Source organism: Sebastes fasciatus, chromosome 2 (genome assembly GCF_043250625.1).
Source record: "Sebastes fasciatus isolate fSebFas1 chromosome 2, fSebFas1.pri, whole genome shotgun sequence".
NCBI classification, from domain to species: domain Eukaryota; kingdom Metazoa; phylum Chordata; class Actinopteri; order Perciformes; family Sebastidae; genus Sebastes; species Sebastes fasciatus.
This window is the reverse complement of record NC_133796.1, coordinates 31518520-31539716: the sequence shown is the minus strand read 5'-3', so window position 1 is coordinate 31539716 and position 21197 is coordinate 31518520. Positions and strand designations below refer to the sequence as shown.

At 39.6% G+C, this 21197-nt stretch overlaps 1 protein-coding gene across 2 annotated transcripts; it reads left to right on the top strand.

Moving 5' to 3' along the window:
- The first annotated feature begins 382 nt into the window (after positions 1–382).
- pir (pirin) lies at positions 383–21089 on the top strand. Of its 2 annotated transcripts, none has more exons than XM_074619395.1 (14): positions 383–570; positions 676–844; positions 930–971; positions 1199–1242; positions 2885–3054; positions 4414–4511; positions 4597–4689; positions 9239–9319; positions 14075–14281; positions 15765–15849; positions 17509–17553; positions 20387–20469; positions 20650–20716; positions 20841–21089. In XM_074619395.1, exons 6-14 carry the CDS (start codon positions 4419–4421, stop codon positions 20957–20959), a joined length of 873 nt encoding a protein of 290 aa, XP_074475496.1. In that variant the 5' UTR covers positions 383–570; positions 676–844; positions 930–971; positions 1199–1242; positions 2885–3054; positions 4414–4418; the 3' UTR covers positions 20960–21089. The 2 variants fall into 2 exon arrangements, with proteins under 2 accessions (XP_074475496.1, XP_074475487.1); XM_074619386.1 differs by having other exon boundaries at positions 387–570; positions 4405–4511.
- The last annotated feature ends 108 nt before the right edge of the window (positions 21090–21197 follow it).

Here is a 21197-nt window from a genome sequence, read left to right as displayed (position 1 = left end):
TTTCCCCGAAATACAGGTTGGACCTCATGCAGTGAACCTGGCCGGCGGACAGGCCGCAAGCATGCGGATCGCCAAGGACATCATGCGCCGTCAGCAGCAGGACAACATAGAGGCTTCTGAACTGAGTGGAGAGAAATCTAAAACAGAAGAATATATTCAACAGATGCAAGGCCTGTTATGGCTTTAATGTTGCTGTTCAGCCTGAAGAACTAAGATGCACGTGTGACGACTTATGTCTGGCCAGTGTGGCCTTGATTAAATGGATTGCACTTGAATAAATGCTTTTTTGGGAACTATAACAACTCTTATGTTTTTAAATAAACAAATGATCACATGGTCATAATTCCAGGTATATTCACAAACATGTAATGACATGACTTGTGTTGTAAAGATCCCTCTTTTCTTTAATTTTTTTCCACTTCCTTTCCTCACCTACCTCACTTCCTTTCCTCGTCACTGATTGGCTCTTGTTTGTCACCCTTAATAACCTGATTTAGTTCACCTCCTTATTTAAAGACTGCTCTCCCTTTTGCTCACTATTTTCCACCTTCACATGTGGCAGCAGGTCTGGTAAGAGGAGTTTCTTAGTTGTTATGTTACTCTTAAGTTCCTTATGTCCATGTTAATTTAACTGAGAACGTTAACTTGTCTCTAATCTTATATTTTGTTTGATAGGCTACACCAGCCCATGTGTCTTGTGCTCCTTTATATTTATTAATGCTACTGCTGTTCAGATGATTGAAAATTCCTGGCTTTGCTTTCTGATCCGATGCCCAGGATGATCAACTTTCATACTGAACCTCCATGGCTGTAATTGTAGTAGTGTTAGCTGGTCCACCTTAAGGTCAGTCCACCTTAAGTGAGCCTGATCATGTTCCAATGGTCACCAGGTGCAGCTCATTGATACTCCTCTATTATGCACACACCAGGTAAACTCTCAGGCTGCAAAGACACTGTCCCTCATTCCTGTGGTGAGTTGATTTGAGGTTTTTATTTGAGCTGCTTGTTTCTTTATTTGTGTGTGGTTTAGAGCGCTGACTGATTTAGTTATAGGCTAAATTTCCCTGTGACCTCCAGCACACTTCCTGGGTTGTGGTGACTGAAAAAACACACACGCTCTTTCGCAGTAAAACTCTCTCATATCTATTCAGTGGTTTTGTTCTCAAATGTTTTTCTCCTTTTTGTTCTTCTCTTGCAGTGCTGACTGTCTCTGTGTTGTAAGCCGGATCTTGATCCAGGAAGGTGGGTCGGAGGTCTGTTTAAGCCGGGCCTAGCACGCGGAGTAACCACTCCTATTGAGTGTTTGAGTGTTTGCACCTTGAACTTAAGTTTTGTGTAAATAAATTCACCACTCTTTTGCTTTGGTCTAGACTGAGCCTTCCACTAAATGTCCCCGGCTTGGTAGACGGCGACCCTCCCTCCTGTAGCAGTTCTTCCTTTACAAAGGACCCCCATTGTATGCTTGTATATTGCTCCTTGTGGCAGTGTTTTACATGGTCTTAATTGTTGCAAACATAATTAACTTACCTTTTTTAGTAATGTTATTGGTTTGTTTTTTCTAATATTAATAAACATGATTATTAACCTTGGAAAACTGTGTCTCTGCTCTCTATCTCCTTGTGTTGCCAGATCATGGACAGTTTTCAGTCCAAATCAAAACTTTGCCAGAAACCTGTGTAAAACTTATATGCATAATAAACACATAGCATACTAGACTTCATATCTGCATCATATAACTAAAGATAAAATGTTAGAGAAATGGGCTATTGCAACCCACAAAGAGTGCAGTCAGACAATCAAATACACAAGATTCAAGATGTTTATTGTCACGCCGGTTAAACAAGTACAATTGTGTGAAATGCTTTTTGCTGGGAAGCTCCATTAAAAATAAGTTATATTACAATTATTAAAGGAAATAAAATGTACTTTGTACAAGGCATATTAAGAACATAAATCACCATGTCCATGATGTCAAGGTAAGTAGTTCCTCAGTTCTCCCTCATGACGATTGAATATAGCTCATCAATCACGTCCATCCATCCATCCATCCATCCATCTGCAACCGCTTATCCCGTTAGGGGTCGCGGGGGGGCTGGAGCCGATCCCAGCCGACATTGGGCGAAGGCAGGGTACACCCTGGACAGGTCGCCAGTCCATCGCAGGGCTGACACATAGAGACAGACAACCATTCACACTCACATTCACACCTACGGGCAATTTAGAGTCCACAATTAACCTAACCTAACCTGCATGTCTTTGGACTGTGGGAGGAAACCAGAGTACCCGGAGAAAACTCACGCTAACACGGGGAGAACATGCAAACTCCACACAGAAGGGTCCCAATCCGAATTCGAACCTGCAACCCTCTAGCTGTGAGGCGCCAGTGCTAACCACTGCACCACCGTGCAGCCCTCATCAATCACGTATTTCTCAAATTAAATTAGTCAATAATGGGAGTGATTGGACACAATGAAGTTTACAGAATTTGTGAAAAGTGTTTTTGACCTTAAAATGACAGCTTGTTAATGTTGGCACAATATTTTCAAAACCCTGCCAGATGTTGACGAGCAGCCCAAATTTCATCTAAAAGCACAATTAAATCAGAAGTAGCCCAATTGGGTGGAAACCAGCCCAATCTGGCAATACTGTGGTATGGGTTAAAATGACTGTCTGAGATGGTCTAACCTTCATGCTGGTCACATAAGCAAACAATTTATGGCCTTAAAAACTATTTTTTTTTCTGAATCAGGGAGAGTTTTGTATATTATTGTAAAGCTTTCTGAAATCTGACTCTGAGCTGTAGTAAAAATGAAAAGGAGCTTCAGCCCTGTCATTTTTATCCCCCTCTTGTAAACCAATTTCTATCCTGCTCCATTATTTCCAGCTGTTTACCTGTCTCACACTGTGGGAATAGATTTAGCCACGCCCCCCTGACTGACTGACTTCCGCAGTGTAATCTCACCTGAGGGCTGCAGGCACAACAACAAACCGGCGCTCATTTAAACAGTAAAAACAACCAGAACAGCATCGGGACAGGTGATCTTATCCTCTCAGGTAAGTGGGTTTATTTTACAGTGTAATTTAACGTTGGCAGGAATGTTGAAACATTTATGAAAGTGTGATTTGTAACAGGTAAAATAACACGCTGGGGCTTCAATTATGCACGTTGAAAATAACAATATGCAGAAGCTTAGTGTTGAAAACATCCTTAACTTGAAATAGCAGAGACTCTGTAGCCTGGTAACTACAACATGAGGAAGGAGGTAGCAGGCAACCAGCAACAGATCTGAGATCAGAAGCTGCTTCAACAGGTGCTTCAACAGGTGCTTCATCAGGTGCTCTGCAGAGGATCTGAAGTCTGTTTAACAGATTGGTTCGTGCACACAGAGCCGGGAACATCCGGGACAGAGATGATGTAATAAAAAGTAAAGGAAATGTGTCTGAGATGAGTGTACTGTAGGGAGAGTTGTGAGAGATGAGTCGTCAGCAGCAGCTCTGAGCAGTCAACTGATCCTCTCAGCTGACTGCTCAGCTGATCAGATGTCAGATCTGCTGGTCTGCAGCTGTGAGCCTCCAATCTGCCAGGAAGACGATTTAGAAACCGGGAAAAACCCCTGTGATTGCGTGACCTCTCCGGTTATTTTGTCGTCGTCGTCATCATGTTGCTTTGCAGTATTTGATTTGGGAAATTCCTTCTCCTCCTCAGTCTTCCTGTTTGGGTCTTTTCTGTCTGATTTTTTTTTTACAAGCACAAACAATCAAAACACCAACAACAGTTTGAATTGCAATAAAGATGATCCGATTTTGCTTTGAGACCACAGTTTGAGATGTCTCTACATCTACAGTACAAGCTTAGTGAATAATAATAATGAAATAAAGGGAAACACCTTAAACAGGTGAATTGGAAATTGTTATTGTATGTTGGCATGTCTGCCCACTGCATGCTGGGAAACTAAGTTGCACTGAATAAGAGCGAGTGAGGAAGTGGGTGGATAGATGGACATTTAGGATACGTTCCAAATCACATACTTTTTACTTTATTACAGTATGCATATAATTGGGACATACTACTTCCTCATAACATTGTGCCTTGAACTTTGACCCTCAACATGACTACTTATGACTCATAGTGGATCCCAGTTGCTGTATAAACTGCTCTGTATCACAAACTTGTCAAAACATGACATTTCCTCCAGTGTTTTACTGGCAGTTTAAAGATGTTTTAAAGACATTTGATTGTCAGACAAGTTGATTTTTAAATCTAAAAAAGAGCTCATGTACAGGAAAAATATGGATTTGTTCAGTTGCCTCAAATACAAACTATTTTATTGCATCCACAAATGCCTTTTATTGTCTTGTTATCCTTCATAAATGAATATTAAGGTATATTTTATGTGTTTGCAGTGACTATAGTGACAATGAATGTGAGGAAAGTGGACAGGACTGTTCTGAGTGTGGAACAGTCGGAGGGAGTCGGTGCTCGTGTCCGCAGGAGCATCGGTAGAAAGGAGGTATGTTGTTAATGAAGTTCGACTGTCAACCCTTTTACTAAAAACTCAATTAATTAATGCAATACTCTACATATTATATTTCCAGCTGAGAAACCTGGATCCTTTCCTGATGCTGGATGAGTTCAGAGTGAGCAAGCCGGCAGGTTTTCCAGACCATCCTCACAGAGGATTTGAGACGGTAAGAACATATATATCTCTATATCTCTATGTATCATGCATTTGACTTTAATTTTAATGTAGCAGCACATATTCAGATAAGATGGAGAAAGTTAGGGTGCTAAAACTAAAAAAAGGATCATAGAACCAACCGGCTTCAGTGAGGGGAGAAACTCTTACTTTGACCACAAGATGGCGACAGCAGAACAGAAAGCTACAGGACCATTGTGTCTTCGAACAAATGTTGATTTAGGTTTATAGATTAAAAAAAAGAAATCACACAGACATCCAGAGACATCAGAGATAAAATGTCTGCTGGTACTGTTAAGTTTAAAGAGCTCAAGTTGAGCTCAGAACGCTTTGGGTTAAAATGTTATCATGACAACTCAGAAAAAAAATCCCCTATTTTGAAAGAGAGGAATTGTCCCGTCTTCTGATGTGTCTTTGTGGATTCGTGGTTGGTTTTGTGGTTTTTTATTCTTCTTGGTATTTGAAATGAATATATTCTGTCTCCACCAGACTTACTGACTGACTGACATGTCAGCTGTCCCAGTTTCCTGAAAACTGAGAATGTGAATACATTACTGCGGTAGCTTCTTGTACATACATACTCATTAACAATTAAGCTCTACTTTACATTTTTTAAAGTATTAGTAGTAGAAAGTATAAGTAGTAAGTATAAGTCAAGTATTTCAAATGATTTTCTTCTAGTCTATGATAATTTTAATAAAGTAGACATGGCTTCAGTGTTTACACAAACATATTTTAAAACCTACTCCTTTAGCTGAGAACCCACAGCTTCCCTTCTGTCTTTATTTCACACCTTTCCTTGCTGTAATTTCAACACATTTGTTTTTTTTTGGGGCTGTTTGCCAGACAATTGAAACTATTTTAAGATGTCATTTGGGCTTCAGTGTGATGGGAATGTAGCATCGCCGTTTGCATTTTACAGACTTGTCGGTTAATTTATAAATGGAAAAAATAACAGATACATTTGCAGATATTATCTTGAGTGGACATGAAGATTTTACACCCTGTCAGTCTATATAATATGAAAGGCTGGTTGTAACTGATTTCTTAGGATCACCTTTACATTAAAGCTGCACTAATCAACATTTTTTTACTAACTCTAATGATCATGTGTGATGGTGTGAAAGATGCTGCTTGTAGTGACGAAGCCACAGAGAAATATCACCCAAATCTGTTTCTGGCTCATTGTCTTGATTTTACTGCCCCTAATTTTATGTTTTAATCCATCAACTTAATTGACTGACAACGATTTTGCAGCAAAAACTCTCTGATCAACCCCCTCTACACAAAGGTAGCAACTAGCTGGTGAACATTTAGAGCCAGATATGTCCTTCAGGAGTTGGTAGAGATCAAAAACAGAACTGAAAGGAGAGTTAATATTGGATTTACATTCATCAGATGGACAGAAACACGACTCCAAATGAATAATAATGTTGCTCCGTGTTTGCTCAATGTTCTCCTGCCTTGATGTGGCCAAATTCATTATTGCTGCTTTTAGGGCAAATTACATTTGAACATGGGTTTGGAAAGTGAAGTCACAGAATAGTTGCAGTAAGTGATGTGTGGACCACTTACTCAGTTTTATTGCATCTTTAGAAATGGACAGCTTTTTACTTTTACCTGCACTTCTCTGGTTTCTGCTCTGAATAAAGTGGGAGAATATTTGATTAAATAACTAATCAGCTCTTATTCTGGCTCCCACTCTGTTAGTCTCTGTGTGTGAACCATTTGTTCTTGAAAATGGCTTCATAAATAAATGTATCACTTTTTCAGCTTGGACCAGAGAGATCTATGGGCAGAAAGGGAATATAATATTAATAAGTATGTTTTCTTTGGTGTATAATCACCTGAAAATAAGAATTGTTGTGTTTTCGTTATCTTAGAATGAGTCCTTTATATCTACATAGGGAGTGGTTCCTCTTCACGGAGCTGACCGCCATGTTTAAAATATAGACTGTATATAAAGATGGACGACATGACCCCAAAAGTGAAGCCAAAACATCTGGATCGCCCCCTGCTGGCTGGCTGCAGTATATGTCATAAATCCTGCCTCCTTTATGTTAGTGGATGGGGCATGGTCCAAACTAAAAAGTCAGAGTACACGTCAAATTTTTCCCAAAGATGGTTTCTGTCATTTTAGGTAGTTGTTGTCACGCTGATGTACAGTATGTTCATGTGTTCATTTTTCTGATAAGTTTGGTTTTATTTAATGCTATTAAAAAGGGGTTGAGACGTCATGATTGACAGCTGTGAGTCTCTCTCGCTGACAAACTGCGGCCGTGCTCGGCTCACGATTGGTTCGGGTGGGTGACCTCGTTACTGCGGCTCCATCGTCCGATCACTACTGCACAGACCCCAAATGATGTCAAAATCTCAAGATGGCAGCTCCCCTATCCGGGATATTTTTGCTTCACTTTTGTACAGTGAGAGGAAGTAGAGACACGCCGTCCATCTTTATATACAGTCTATGGTTTCAACAGTAGCCCAGAATAGAAAAACCAAACACCGTTAACTTTTCCTGCTTGGGCCGGAGTCCACAACGTGACTCGCTCCAGAGCGTCACTCCACTCAAACGAAAAAACCTAGTCCAGTGTTGCCAACTCTTTTCCAATGAAAGTAGCTAGCAGCACTAGCTCCAAAAGTCACTAAATCTAGTGAGAAAGTCTCCAAGTCGGCAACACTGACAGTCCGTCCCTTCAGGCCTCCCTCCAAAGCCACTCCCCCAAAATTATCATTATGAACGTAAACTATGAGTATGGCTATTGTTAGTACTCACAGCTGTCGAGCTAGTAGCTTGTGAAAGACTCCGTTGACAAAGAGTATAGACGCAAAGAGACGAAACTGGTGTTTTTTTTACAACATCCGCTGCCGCCATTTTGGACTGAAAGTGCTTAATATATTTATAATATTTGATTGTTCAACACAGGCCATTTCGGTAGAATAGAATAGAAATAATTTAGTTTTTTAGGCGGATTTTTTACTGGTGTCCAGTAAACAATACAGAATGTAATAATTGGACGGGTTTATTACAGTCCTGCGACAGCCACAGATACCAGATTTTTGTCAGAGCTTCTGGTTTGTTGATTGTTGTCGGGATGTAATGAGAATTTCAACAAAAATGTATTTGCAGAAGATTACCAACCCTAGCTTTAATGTTGTATATTAAATTCACCACAAGCCCGTCACATGTTTTTAAATTGTAGTTTAACTCTGTACTCTGCAGTAATAATAGTAGCAGTAATAATAATAGTCAGCAGTAATACTTCCACCACACTGATGAATGGGTAATGTGGCAGGTTATATTTTTGTTAAGCCGAACTTAAAAAACCCAGATATTGTCCTTAGATTGCCAGACGTTCCTCCAAATGTATTTGAGTTGGCAGATGCAACTTAAATCTCCCGGTGCGGGTGGACAGGACTCGGCTACACTCCCAGCATGCCTTTCTGCAGGTGTGTTTGCTCACACTCGCATGACTTTGGAAATCATGCAGCTGTGGAGATAGATCACAGGCAGCTCGCTGCAGGGGCCCGAGCTTTCCTCCCTTACACAGATGTTCATCTTTGAACCCGTGACCCGTCGCTCAGCACTTCTTTTCCTGTCCAGTCTGACCACTGCGGCGGTGAAACCAGCGCACACGTGCTTTTAGTGTCAAAGCAGCACTCTTTATAAGCTCAAGGCCTGAGTTAATGAAACCTGGAATATTATGCACAGAAAGTGCATTACTTTATGTCAAAATAAGGCTTAAAGGGACTGTTTGTAAGAATCAGAAATGCTTGTTAACAGCGACACCTGTGGCCGTTAAGTCAACGAAAGTCAGCGTCGGGCTCGAGCTTGCTCGCTCTAAATAGACATGAACGAGCATCGCTCAAAACAGTGAGGCGACACACGTCAGCTAAAACCACAATATTACTCTGTATTTCACCTGCTTGGCAGTAATGTTAGCTGACCAGACGAAGGTCTCTCCATGAATCACTGCTGATCCTAGTGTTGGCTTTTCCTGCCTCAGCCTCCCGACCGCGGCCGAAGGAAGACACCGACACCCGGTCGGAGACGGTAACATTTCTCGCTTCGGAGCCCCGTCACTTCACAAGACACGGGAAACCTCTGTTGGTCTGGAGGAGCTGCACCATTTATTTCTGCACAAACGTCCACTGTACATTTACTAGATATTCTCAGAGCTAAACTAACTCTTCTGCAGTGTATAGTGTGCGCGCGTTCACGTCTAGAGGTGGAGCGAGCTGAGTGAAGGCGAGCAGGCAGAGGAGCAGAGGAGCAGAGACTCCGGCCCTGGAGACCAAAGCTACGTTCTCCCCCGCGTACTATGACCACGGCCAACACTGTTTTGCAAGACGGGCTTCACTAGATAGAACCAAAAGGTTTTGGTGCTTCCGTGTAGTTTGTGTTGGAGTCTTGTCTGAAAAGCGTAGCCACACGCGAGCGGGCGTATGCGGGCCCAATTCTTTACATTTGTTTCTAAATTTAAGTATTAAGTCATCTGAATGAAGCTCTTTATGCTATATGTGTGTCTTTCCTCAAACAGGTAACATACATTTTAGAGGGGATCACGGCCCATGAAGACTTCTGTGGCCATTCAGGACGACTGAAAGCCGGAGATCTGCAAGTAAGCTACTGCATAACTTAATTTTTATGATTTTTTAAAAAAGGAATCGTTTGTCCTTTTGGGAATGGTTCTTTCTTGCCGAGAGTTGGATGAAAAGATGGACACCGCTCATGTTTGTAGCTATGGTACCAGCACCTCTAAAGCTCACTATGTATACAAATTATATATCTTGTTTGTTTAATTCGTACAAAAATGGAAGTGTAATAATGCCAATTTGCGGTTGAACATGCAGTTATGTGCCGAACATTTTACTTTTGGACACATTGAGTGCTCCAGGGTGATGTATTTTTGTAGGCCAACGAGGAAGTTAGAATCGCCCTGGTTCCCTCGACAAAAAGCCAATGGGATTTTTCTGTTAGGTTTTGGATTATTGCAGAAAATAAGCTTTGTGGCAAACAAACGTTTTATGATACAAGTTTTGTTCAGCAAGATAATCTTCACAAATGAACACCACTTTATGATTTTTTAAGTGTGAAAGCAATCGGCAGAAGTAAAAAGCTATAAACGAACTACACCACGCTCGAATGAGCGTGAGTATCCACAACGAGGCTGTAAAGGCGGACGAGTCAGCATGATGAAGTTTAGTAGTGTCATTTAGCCACTTGCTAACAACCGCCTTTTTTAAGACACATAAAGGCTACAAAATTCACGAGTGGGGTATTTACTGACGTATTTTATGTCGTAGAACAAAACGTTAAAATCTTATTTCAGACATCTAACTAAAAACCCATTGACTTCCAGACGAGGGAACCGGAAGTGCTAAAATGTATATAATAACTGTAAATAATAATTCATTTCAGAGTTTTAGGACTCATTACTGTAGCACTCTATTGGCGCTGATTGCCTATAGCAACCTCACATGACAACAGTAGTCTGGCCCATGAAACCAAGTAAAACCACAACGGGTCATTTTTTTGATTTTGTACAAATTAAACAAACAAGTTATAACATCTTATTTCGTGAGTTAATTAACAAGAACGCATATTTCCCAAAATGAAAAACTATTCCTTTAACTTTGCCACTAATAAAATAACTAAATACGGAAATATAAATAAATATTTTCTGTTCTTTCCGATATTAGATACCCGTTATCTAACGGTGTGATCACTGATATCTATCAGTCTAATCCTCCTAATAGTAAATGTCATCATTAACTTGAAGCATTCAGTCCACTGAAACGACAAGAGCAGAACAAGACTTCAACCTATTGGCCTACAAATCCCCACCAACCCACTACATATGTATTATAATGTTGTGCACTCACACTAATTGGATATCATGCCCTGTGGGTTGTTTCCTGTGTTTTTAAAGTAGTAAAGTTACACACACACGCACATACACACACACACACACACACTCACAGGCTGCTGACTCAGCTTCAATCTGCAGCAGAGGTTCAGTCAGTTCAGTTGAATTTCCTGTAACCCTCCATGTGCACCCTCAGTAGGCTCACGACGTCACGTTGGAGCTGCAGATGCTCAAACAGCCGCCTGCTTGTCCTTTAGGGAAAAGCTCCAACACAGTTTCCGATTAAAGCCGCGAAGGAAGCGGTGAAGACGGCATGCCAACAATGTTCTGTTAGTGGTTGAATTAATTCCACATCTGTACATGTCCATTTTAGAAAAGAAACAAATCCAATTTCCTCCATTTTTAGATAGATATAGATGCTTACGTGCTGAAAATATATATATTTTTTAGATATTTTCCAAAGTAAAAGCCCTTAGAACTGTATGATTCAACTTTTTTCCATGGTCTAGTGTTAAAAAAGTTTAAAAAAAATCACAATAACTGGTAATATCGAATCGCAATACTTAAAAATCGCAATACTTATCGAATCGACACTCAAGTATTGTAATAGTATTGAATCGGGAGATAGGTGTATCATCCCAGTTCTAATAGATAGATAGATAGATAGATGGATAGATAGATGGATAGATAGATAGATAGATATAGCAGCTTAGCGAACAAGATAAAATTAATGTGCAAAAAAGCTATAAATACTTATCAATACAATAACTTAGCAATAAACAATAATTGTTGACAATAGTTTAAATAAATGAGAGGATTTCTACTGTACATGTATACATGTGTAATGGTGTGAATTGGACATTGCAAGTAGTGCAAAAATAAATGTTAAACTAAATTTGTGCAGTTATGGGTCAGGTTATTTAAAAAGGATAAATCAGTTTATATTGACTGATTTTTCTGTGCCCAGTAACGTTGCTGAAAGAAACAACTATTACTTCAATAGTTATATTAGTTTTAAATGAATAACAATGTTCATATTTTCATACACAATGCCCATCTTTATCAGGACTTTATGTACCCAAACTGGCAGATTATTTCCAAGTTAGACTGCATATTTATTATATCACATAAGATGTTTTAAAATTGAATTTGAACCACTGATTAATTTAATTTCATCTGTGCTTCCTCTGTTCTCTTGGTTTATTCTCTGTTGTATTCTGCATGTTATTATCCAGTAGATCCCTGACAGTAAAATATACGCAGCACAAAGCAATAAAAGAAAGCAATAAAAGCAACCAAACCGCATGGTGAACAGTCACGGATGATTAATCAGCGTCCAGCTGCATTAAAGCAAAGCTTGAGAGTGGATTTCCAGCTGGACTAAAAGAGAAGCACAAGCTGTTAAACTAAACCTCATCTCATCCAGTATGTTTCAAATCACGACCCAAAACCAGCTGTACCTTATAGAATGAATTTATATTATATTCAGAAGAATGTATCTATATTTGACTGAAAATCACTTAAGTCCTGCTTTACTTTGAAGTCCAAACTTCTGATGTTTTTGCATAATATAGTTTATTATTTATAATACTGCCGGAAATGTCTCAAAGGATAACGTGATTAAGTCGAGTCTTTATCAAACCAAGAAGATTAATGAAGAACATTGAAAGCCAACCGTTGTTATATTTCACTATTATTCATTCATTCATGATTTATTTTTCACTTCAGTGTACTCGACACACAATTTTGCACAAAATATAAGCTACAATCTGTAACTACATTTCATGATCTAAAAGGAGCAAGGAGAAGAGGAATCTCCTATTATCACATTTAATGGTCTACCACATATACACATATACTGTAGTCTGCCAATGCTTTTACAACATACATGCATGTCTACCAGATTTCATGACGATCCATCCAATAGTTGTCGAGACATTTACACCCAAAATGTAATACTGGTTAAGTTAGATGAGAAGTCGGGGTAATTAGGATACATTACTTCGCATCTGTAAATGTTTGACTAACATTTTCGTAGATGTCAAGATACTGTAATTCAATAAAAACTTTGAGAATATGGGCTTCATCAAAGTTACAACAAAACATCCCTTAAAGAACATTTGACAATTAGGGATGCATCAATCTGACTTTTTCAGTCCCGATAGCGATACGATGACTGGGCTTTGGGTATCGGCCGATACGAGTACCGATCTGATACCAGGGTCTAATTAATAAGCTGTATGGAAGGCTGTTAGGAAGTGACTGGGATCATTGTTTTATGTGTAAGGCAACATCAGGCTGGACTTAAACATTACTGTCCTAACTTTGTAAAACAAAATGTAGCAAATAAATACATAGATATAGATGTACTGAATTGTTATTTCTTTATATTGAAATTTTTTAGTGGCACAAAGCGTACAACGGTAACACTTCATTTTACAAGTCCACAAATTTCATGGTAATTAGGTGATATTTAGCATGAAACCTATTTGAAATTTCTATGGAATTACTGCCAAATTACCCCAATATGTACCTCAAAATGTATCAAACATTATTCTATTACAAACATTATTTAATAGGGATATGCTAAAATAGCAAATAATGGTTAAAATAGGGCCCTTAGGCTTGAGAAGCGGCTGTGCGCTGCTCTTCATCGGAGGTGGAAAACCAAAACTAACAGAAGACACTTCTGATCACTTATTGTCTATACAAATGTAACCTGCTAGCTAATGTAATGATTCAGGGAGTTTTTTAAAGAAATTTCAAATAATTTGTTTGTTAATTATCTATTTACCAGCAGACATGGAAATAAAGCATATCAATAACTTTGTATTCTTTTCCTGGAAATGTATTAAATAGATTACAGCTATTACTGCTTATTGGGGAATTGTGGAATATAACTATTAAATAATGTTTATAATAGATATAAAATAATTGGAATAAAAGTCCAGAGTCAAGTCCCAAGTCAAGACAGCCAAACAAAGTATTTTTTGATAAATATTGAGGTAAATATTGAGGTAAATATTGAGGTAAATATTGAGGTAAATATTGGGGTAATTTGGCAGTAATTCCAAAGAAATTTCAAATAGGTTACTTGCAAATTTTTAATGCAGCAACAAATTGGTCAAGACTATGGAATTAAAATTCCAGTATGTAGTATATAAATATACACTTGAATTAAATCGATCGGCCTCATTGTCACAGATACCCGATCCAGCTATTTGAGTCAGTATCGGCCCGATACCCATATCAGTATTGGTGTCGGTGCATCCCTATTCACAAATTCTTCACAGTTATTTCTGATCGGTAGTGCCATTCCTAGTGCCGCACCACATGCATGATGACCGATAACACATGATTAATAAAACCCTTCCCACCTCTGGTTAGTTAATACAAATACAACGTTATGGCCTCAACAAATAGCGATGCAAATACAAATAGTGACTTCTATGAACAACTTCAGCACATAGACTGTGTCTATTTAAAATATGTCTCCTTGTCCACCAGTGGATGACTGCAGGACGGGGGGTGGTCCATGCAGAGATGCCCGTGTCAGAGGAGCCGGTGGTGGGCTTACAGCTGTGGGTGAACCTGTCGAGGCGGGACAAGATGGTGGAACCGGCGTACCAGGAGCTGAAAGGCGCCGCGATCCCCAAACCCAACCAAGGAGGAGTTACAGTCGCTGTGATATCTGGAGAAGCTTTAGGAGCAAAGGTGTGCGTGTGTGTGTGTGTGTGTGTGTGTGTGTGTGTGTGTGTGTTTGTTTGTGTGCGTGTGTTCATAATTCAGCCACAGGGTTGTGATGTCACTGCAGCATCATTAAATCAAGCCCCAGACAGAAGAGCGCTTTGAAACTGAACATGATGTTTACTTTCCTGCTAGCTGTTGATCTCATGGTGATTGCGCATTTGCTGGATGCTTGCGGCACATAGGAAAAACCGACAATGACATAAATGTGCGTGTGTGAGTGAAAGTGAATGCCTGTTAACCACACTATGTGACCAGTGTGAGTGTAATGAGTGTCTGGTTGAAAAGAGGAAACTGCAAATGAGGAGCAGATTGTCCTGGCCTGCGAGGGATGACTTTGTAATGTTGCGGTGTGTGTGTGCGTGCGTGCATGCATGTGTACTTCTTTTATTACACTTGTGAACATAAGTGGAAGTTGACGTGGAGACTGAAGTGAGGGCTGATGACGAACTTAGACCTAACAAGAAGCTGATAGAGAAGCTATATTATGCAAATGATGGTCTGCCTCTGGGTTTAACACACGTCATTGAACTGAAGTAGCCTCCTCCACCACTAAAAGTCACACATCCATTTCTCTTTATTTATTGTATTTATTCATAAGGCTCACAATTTGGGTTTTTTATCGATGATGATTTCAGCTCACATTTATCCTGATTTTATGAAGCCTGACATCACAAGAACCTCTCAGTTCATTTTCGATTGCCAAGAGGCGTCATCAGCATATAGACCAAAAGACCTCTGGACGCATTTGGATAGACCTACAACCAATTAGAGCAATGAAACATGTGATGGAGACTATACAGCGTGCAAAGATGAGCTGTGATGGCGTAGCGTCAATTATGTCTGTGAACGATCTTGATGATATTTCAAGTACCTTTCTCTACACTACACATTTGTGCAGATACGTCCCTGAATGTAATGCCCTGTATTTATTGAATTTTAACAGATGACAATAATAGTTCTGCACAAATCAGGAACTCAAAACTCTTTTAGCTTTTATTTCCTTAACTTTGCTCACTTTCTAAAGTATAGTATGTTTCCTATTATCAAAACCTCAATGCTCAGGGTTTTTTTAAGGTCATCTCATCCGACTCATTCACAATAAAAAAGCTATTTAGTGCAAGAAGTGTGATCCATTATTAATAACAGCTTCTGACTTCTCTGAAAAACCATGGGATTTTTAGTAGGTCGTCAAGCCATATAACATTTTTTTTTTATGGGTAGCAACAAAACAATGCAGCTTTAACTTATTGTTCACACCCCATTTGCGGGGAACAGAAGTGCAGATGGTTCTGAAGTTGTAAACAAATGACCGTGACCGTCACTGGCGCCACTATTTCAAAGTTTGCATGAATGTCTTTCCTATTTTATGCAAAATATTTGAATCTTGTGTATGTGTGTGTGTGTATGTTGGAGAAAGTAAGCATATTGTCTTTTTCCCCCCCTATAGTCGAAGGTCTACACAAGAACCCCGACCTTGTACCTGGACTTTAGGCTGCAAACAGGCGCCCTGCATGTGCAGCCAGTCCCCTCAGGTAGGAGAATAACATTTCTGAATACACCATGGTGTGTCTGTAAATGGTCTGTTAATAAGAGAAGTGTCTTTCAGGATGCTTACACAAAAGCACCTCATGGTTGCTTCGTGTCCTCGCCATGAGACGACCCTTATTGAATTTTGTCCTCTTGTGGCAGGAAACAGAACAATGAGTGATACTTGGGAACATAAAATGAAAATGAAGCAAAATTAAAATCTCTTCACTTTGCAAATGAAAGGTTTAGTTCATAATTAATAAGACACACGATTGCTAAATTCAGTTTTGCGGCTACAGCCTTACTTCGTCTGGTATGACCAGTAGCTATTGGTGGCTAAAGTTAGTTAAGGTTAGCAAACTAAAAGGTGCACTTTTTTTTCCTTTAACATCGGGGTCTGAAAAGTGAAGCCAATGCTGAAGTGACTTAAACTTGCATTCTTTCTAACAGCCAGCAGGGGGCGACTCCTCTGGTTGCAAAAAGAAGTCTGATTGTATAGAAGTCTATGAGAAAATGAGCCTACTTCTCACTTGATTTATTACCTCAGTAAACATAATAAACATGAGTTTATGGTCTCAATCACTAGTTTCAAGTCTTCTTCAATACAGCATGATGTTCATTTAGTAAATTATGGTCCCATTTAGAGTCAAATAGACCATAAAGCAGGCTATGCTTTAGGGCGTGGCTACCTTGTGATTTACAGGTTGATACCACGGCTTTGTTCGGTCTGGGAATTGTCTGTGTTTTCGTTTTACAACTTTAACCGTTTTACAGTGTATTTTCAGTTCATAAAAGTTAATCATAACCTTTTTTTGTGGCCTGAAAACGTCTTATTCAGTGTACTGAATTATTATGTACTTAGCTCCACCCTCTCATGTCACTTCTGTTTGCAAAAAGCCAAGACGGCCAAAATGTTGAACTCAAGGCTTCAAAAAGGCACTCTGCAAACCAATGGGAGACGTCACGATGACTACGTCCACTTCTTATATACTGTCTATGTTGTAAACAAACAAAGTTTCAGTTAACCTTTTAAGATATATAATACTCTATTTAACGTGTGCTTACGTTTTAGTATTTATCATTATCATGTAGTTGTCACTTGTGATGACCGTGCCCTCTGTTCATAAGATTTAGAACTTTTCAAACATCCTTGTTACATCCACAGTACAGTAATTATGAAATAGTGCTCTCATATTTCACCACACTATTAATAGTAAGAGTGTTTTTGCATTTTACAGGCTCCATTCAGAAGGATCTTGGTCAGTATACACAAGGTTCCCACTAAGGTTTGCACTTTAACAGTGGAGGAGTTAGAGAAATGTGTATAAAATGTTATCAGCAGACATCTACAGTACAAACACCTCTGGGCTCGTAAAGCTGTTTGGATACACGAGAGCTCAGTATTTTACATTAACAGAGAGAGAGAGATACGTGGAGGGAAAGACAGCTTTAACACAAGGAAATGGGGAAATATTTCACAAAGAAATTCACTTTCATTTCTGTATTCAGACGCCCTCAACTTAATACGGTATATTTCTGTCGCCTGCAGTGAGTGCTGGTGAATTTGACTTCTCACCAAACCATTAGCGTCCTCTTGCAGGTTTAAGAGCTGTGAAATGGCTCACCAAAATCTTTATAACACAAAATACTTCTGTGTTTGACAGGATGGACTACATTCATCTACACTCTATCAGGATCCATTCATGTTGGTGAGTCTTGTCTGGTTAATATTCTCCCTAAAAGAAAGGCCCAGTGTACATTAAGGTTTATTTCCCTTATGAATACATACATACATCACCTGTCTCATATTGTCCAGTACTTCAGATTGATAGAAGGAGAAGATGAAGTCACTATTAAACAGTATGATACTAACATTATTCTTCTAGTTGGGTGTGTGCACTCTGTCCAGTGTGTTTGATCACTCCTTCACTTCCCTCCCTGCTCTTCCTGCTGCCATATCTACGTTACAAATATGTGTGTGATCTCAGTCCAATCGCAACTTCCCTCCTACATTCAGCCAAAATATCCATGTGTTCCACTTTAAAGCTTGATGGATTCATACTGTAGACTACTCCACTTCACTGGAAAAAACGATGGCGCTACTGTGTATAAAATATGACCGTCTCAGAGCTTGGCTTCATATCAATCACTTTACCCACATGTTCTAACTACGCCCTGTTGTATCAGTGTTGCTCTTTGACATTATACTGTGAAATACGGCATTTCCCGCTTAATGGATGACATTATGCGATCAGGGAGTTCCCCTCGCATGAGAACAAACCCTTCAGACAGTGAACTCCTTTTCAGAGGTTTTCTTGGTTTGTTGAAACCTGTTTTCAGTCCGAATTCCCCTTTTTAATATTCTTTCATAAAATGTCATTATGATTCGATTACTCTCCATTGTTACACTGCCGGATCTCTCACACTGCTTGTAATTGCTGGCAGATGTTTTGATGACACGAGAGGATGAAATTGGCTGCAAAGATTAAAGAAGTAATTTGAATCTTAAGTCTTCATCTCTGCGTGTAGTCCGGTCGAATCAGGACCAGCTGGCGTTGATGAAAGCGTCCACCGCAAGTGTCTGGCTTTCTCAGCGTTTAGTGTCAGTACTGTTTGTGTTGCGGCGTGCAAGCAAAGGTCAGAAAGCAGTTCAAAATGTCTGAAACGTGCAGGTGCCTATACATTTCTATTTAACACACAGTGGTTTTGTTATGCTACATAGACCTGAGTTACCCTGAAATCATTTGTGAAACTACTAATGATGCACATGCCAGCTCATAAGCAGCAAGTAAGCTAGTTTTGGGTGAAACATTAAATAGTAATTCCAATGTCTGAACAAGTTTAATTTAATTTTCCATTTGACCATCAAACTTGAATTCTATTGTACCAATGTTTTGTTTTGTTTTGTTTCCCCCAATGAGGCACTCCTACTCCCAGAAGTCATAGATTTCCATTTGTTTTCAGAAATACATCAAATACATCTCAAAGACCATAAACCTCATCAATCCTCTTAAGTAACAGATTTATTGTATGGGGTTTTGCCCAAGCGGCAACCTCCGGTGCTGAGAAGCAAACACAAAGTGCCCAAAAGCTGCAGTTCCTCAAATGGCCACATGAGGCTGGCTCCAAAAGCGAGTCAATCCCCTCACACCCCATGTTAAAATGGCCAGCTTTACAGCAGAAATGAACATGTTAACAGCCTGGTACAAAAAACATTTTGATCTCGATAGCTAATTTCATGGCAACTGCACGGGGTGTGATTTTTTATATAACTCACCAGTTTAAATCATAATAAGGCTTAAAGTTTGGCGTTATTGAGGGCGTGGCCGATTTGAGTGACAGGTGGGTGCTGTATCAGGTCGCTGGCTGCTGCGTCACCCAGCCCGCCTCATCAACCTTTTTGACCATTTTTGGATTAGCAAGAGTTAGGCTGTGTCGTCACTGCCAAGATGGTGATGGCCGGAGCCACCCACTCTTCAGAGGTTGTGTCTAGAAGGTAACCTTATTGCAAATTGAGAAATCTGGCAAAAACTTCTAAAAACTCTCGCAAGACTTGCTGCCCGACGACCTACCCTATCCTTAGCTATTCAAGGTTAATGCCTAACCTTAAAGAGGATTGATTATGCTTATTTTCAGGTTCCTACTTGTATTTTGGGTTACTACTGGAACATATTTGCATGCTTTAATGTTCAGAAAACACTTTACTTTTCTCATACCGGCTGTGCTGCAGCACCTCTTTTCACCCTCTGCCTGAAACGCTCTGCTTGAGCATGGCATGGAGTAGTGTGCAGGTGTTACCTTTTTTCTTTACTGACGCTGTTCTGATAGCCTCTCACCTTCTGTGATGTGTGTATAATTAATCTTCTTTTACTTGGTGACATCACCACGTTATGGAAGAAAAGGCAGGACTTCAAGCAAGGCGTTTCAGGCAGTTCAGGAGCCGTGTTTCTGTGGTGGAGAGTAACTCCCTTGGCATGAATTTGTGGCTTTGTAACTTTGCTGACCTTTTACATGAACAAACACAACTATTCAATACAATAAAGGAAAGGGCAAAACTACAAAAGCATATTACGTCCCCTTTAACCATGAGAGTGATAGTTTCCCAACTTGTGGGTTACCTTCTAAACACGACTCTCTTCAGAAACCTATGGGTGACGTCACAGAGACCATGTCCATATTTTATACAGTCTATGGTTTTGCCCCAACACGATTTAGAATTGAATGTGAAGAACTGTCCCAGCTCGACATTTTATTATCATTAGAATTAACAGTAATAATGTTCAGTAATAATAATGGAATATTATTATGTGGTATTGTGATTCAGTATATGTTTGAGTTGTTTTCAGCCCAGGGAAATTAAGGGGTGGGTTAAAGATAAAAAAGATAAAAAGATAGCAGAAAATCATGAGACTGTCACATTGAACTATACTGTATTGCAGTCCTGTCGAAATGTAAAGGTACAGAGCTGTGAATATTGGTTTGATTCAGGCTGAGTTTGAATCATAATGAAGTATTGATTTCAACTGAAACTGGACTTTTCAGGTCCAGATGAGGAGCAGCAGAAGGTGGATCCTCATCATACTGTCGTGTTTGGAGACGGAGACTGCGTCAAAGTTGAAAACAAGGTGAGAAACTTAAGTTCTCTGTATCGGCTCTTGTGAGGAGTTCAATCAAAAAGTAATTTTTCCTTCTCAAACTGTTTAATATGAAAGTTTTTTGAAGCCGAAGAAGAGAAAATCTTGTGCAAATTTTGTGTAACAGAAATATGACAAAGATGACAGCGCTGCTTCTTATTTCCTCCTCAGGGCTCTGAAGTTTCCCATTTTGTGCTGATCGCTGGAGAACCAATCAAAGAGCCTGTGGTGCAACACGGTACGTCGTATGTGTTATTCCCTCCAACTCACTGCACAAAATATGTACTTAGATGTGTTTTAAGATGTCACAAACAGAACTTAATCAATACCTGTAATGTAATACTTTCCTGTGTGCCCCTCAGGTCCGTTTGTAATGACCACAGAGGAAGAGATCAGACAGGCTATGAGGGACTACCACACTGGCAGCAATGGCTTTGAAAGGGCCATAAACTGGAGGTCCAAGATCAGCGACTCTCTCTGAACGCTGTGCGGTGTCCCTGGTGAAGACGTTACTTGTTTGCTGCTATAGAAGCATATTTAAAGAGGTATTTGTTTTAATTGAAAATGCGGGTATTTTTTCTTTCTTCAGGATATGTTCTGTACGTGTTTACTGGACATTTAGTATTTTCCAGCATCTACTTTTAACTTGTTCTGTACTTCATGCCTTATTGTTTGCACAGTAGTAGTTCACACCTTCTCCCTTGTAAAATATAGATTTT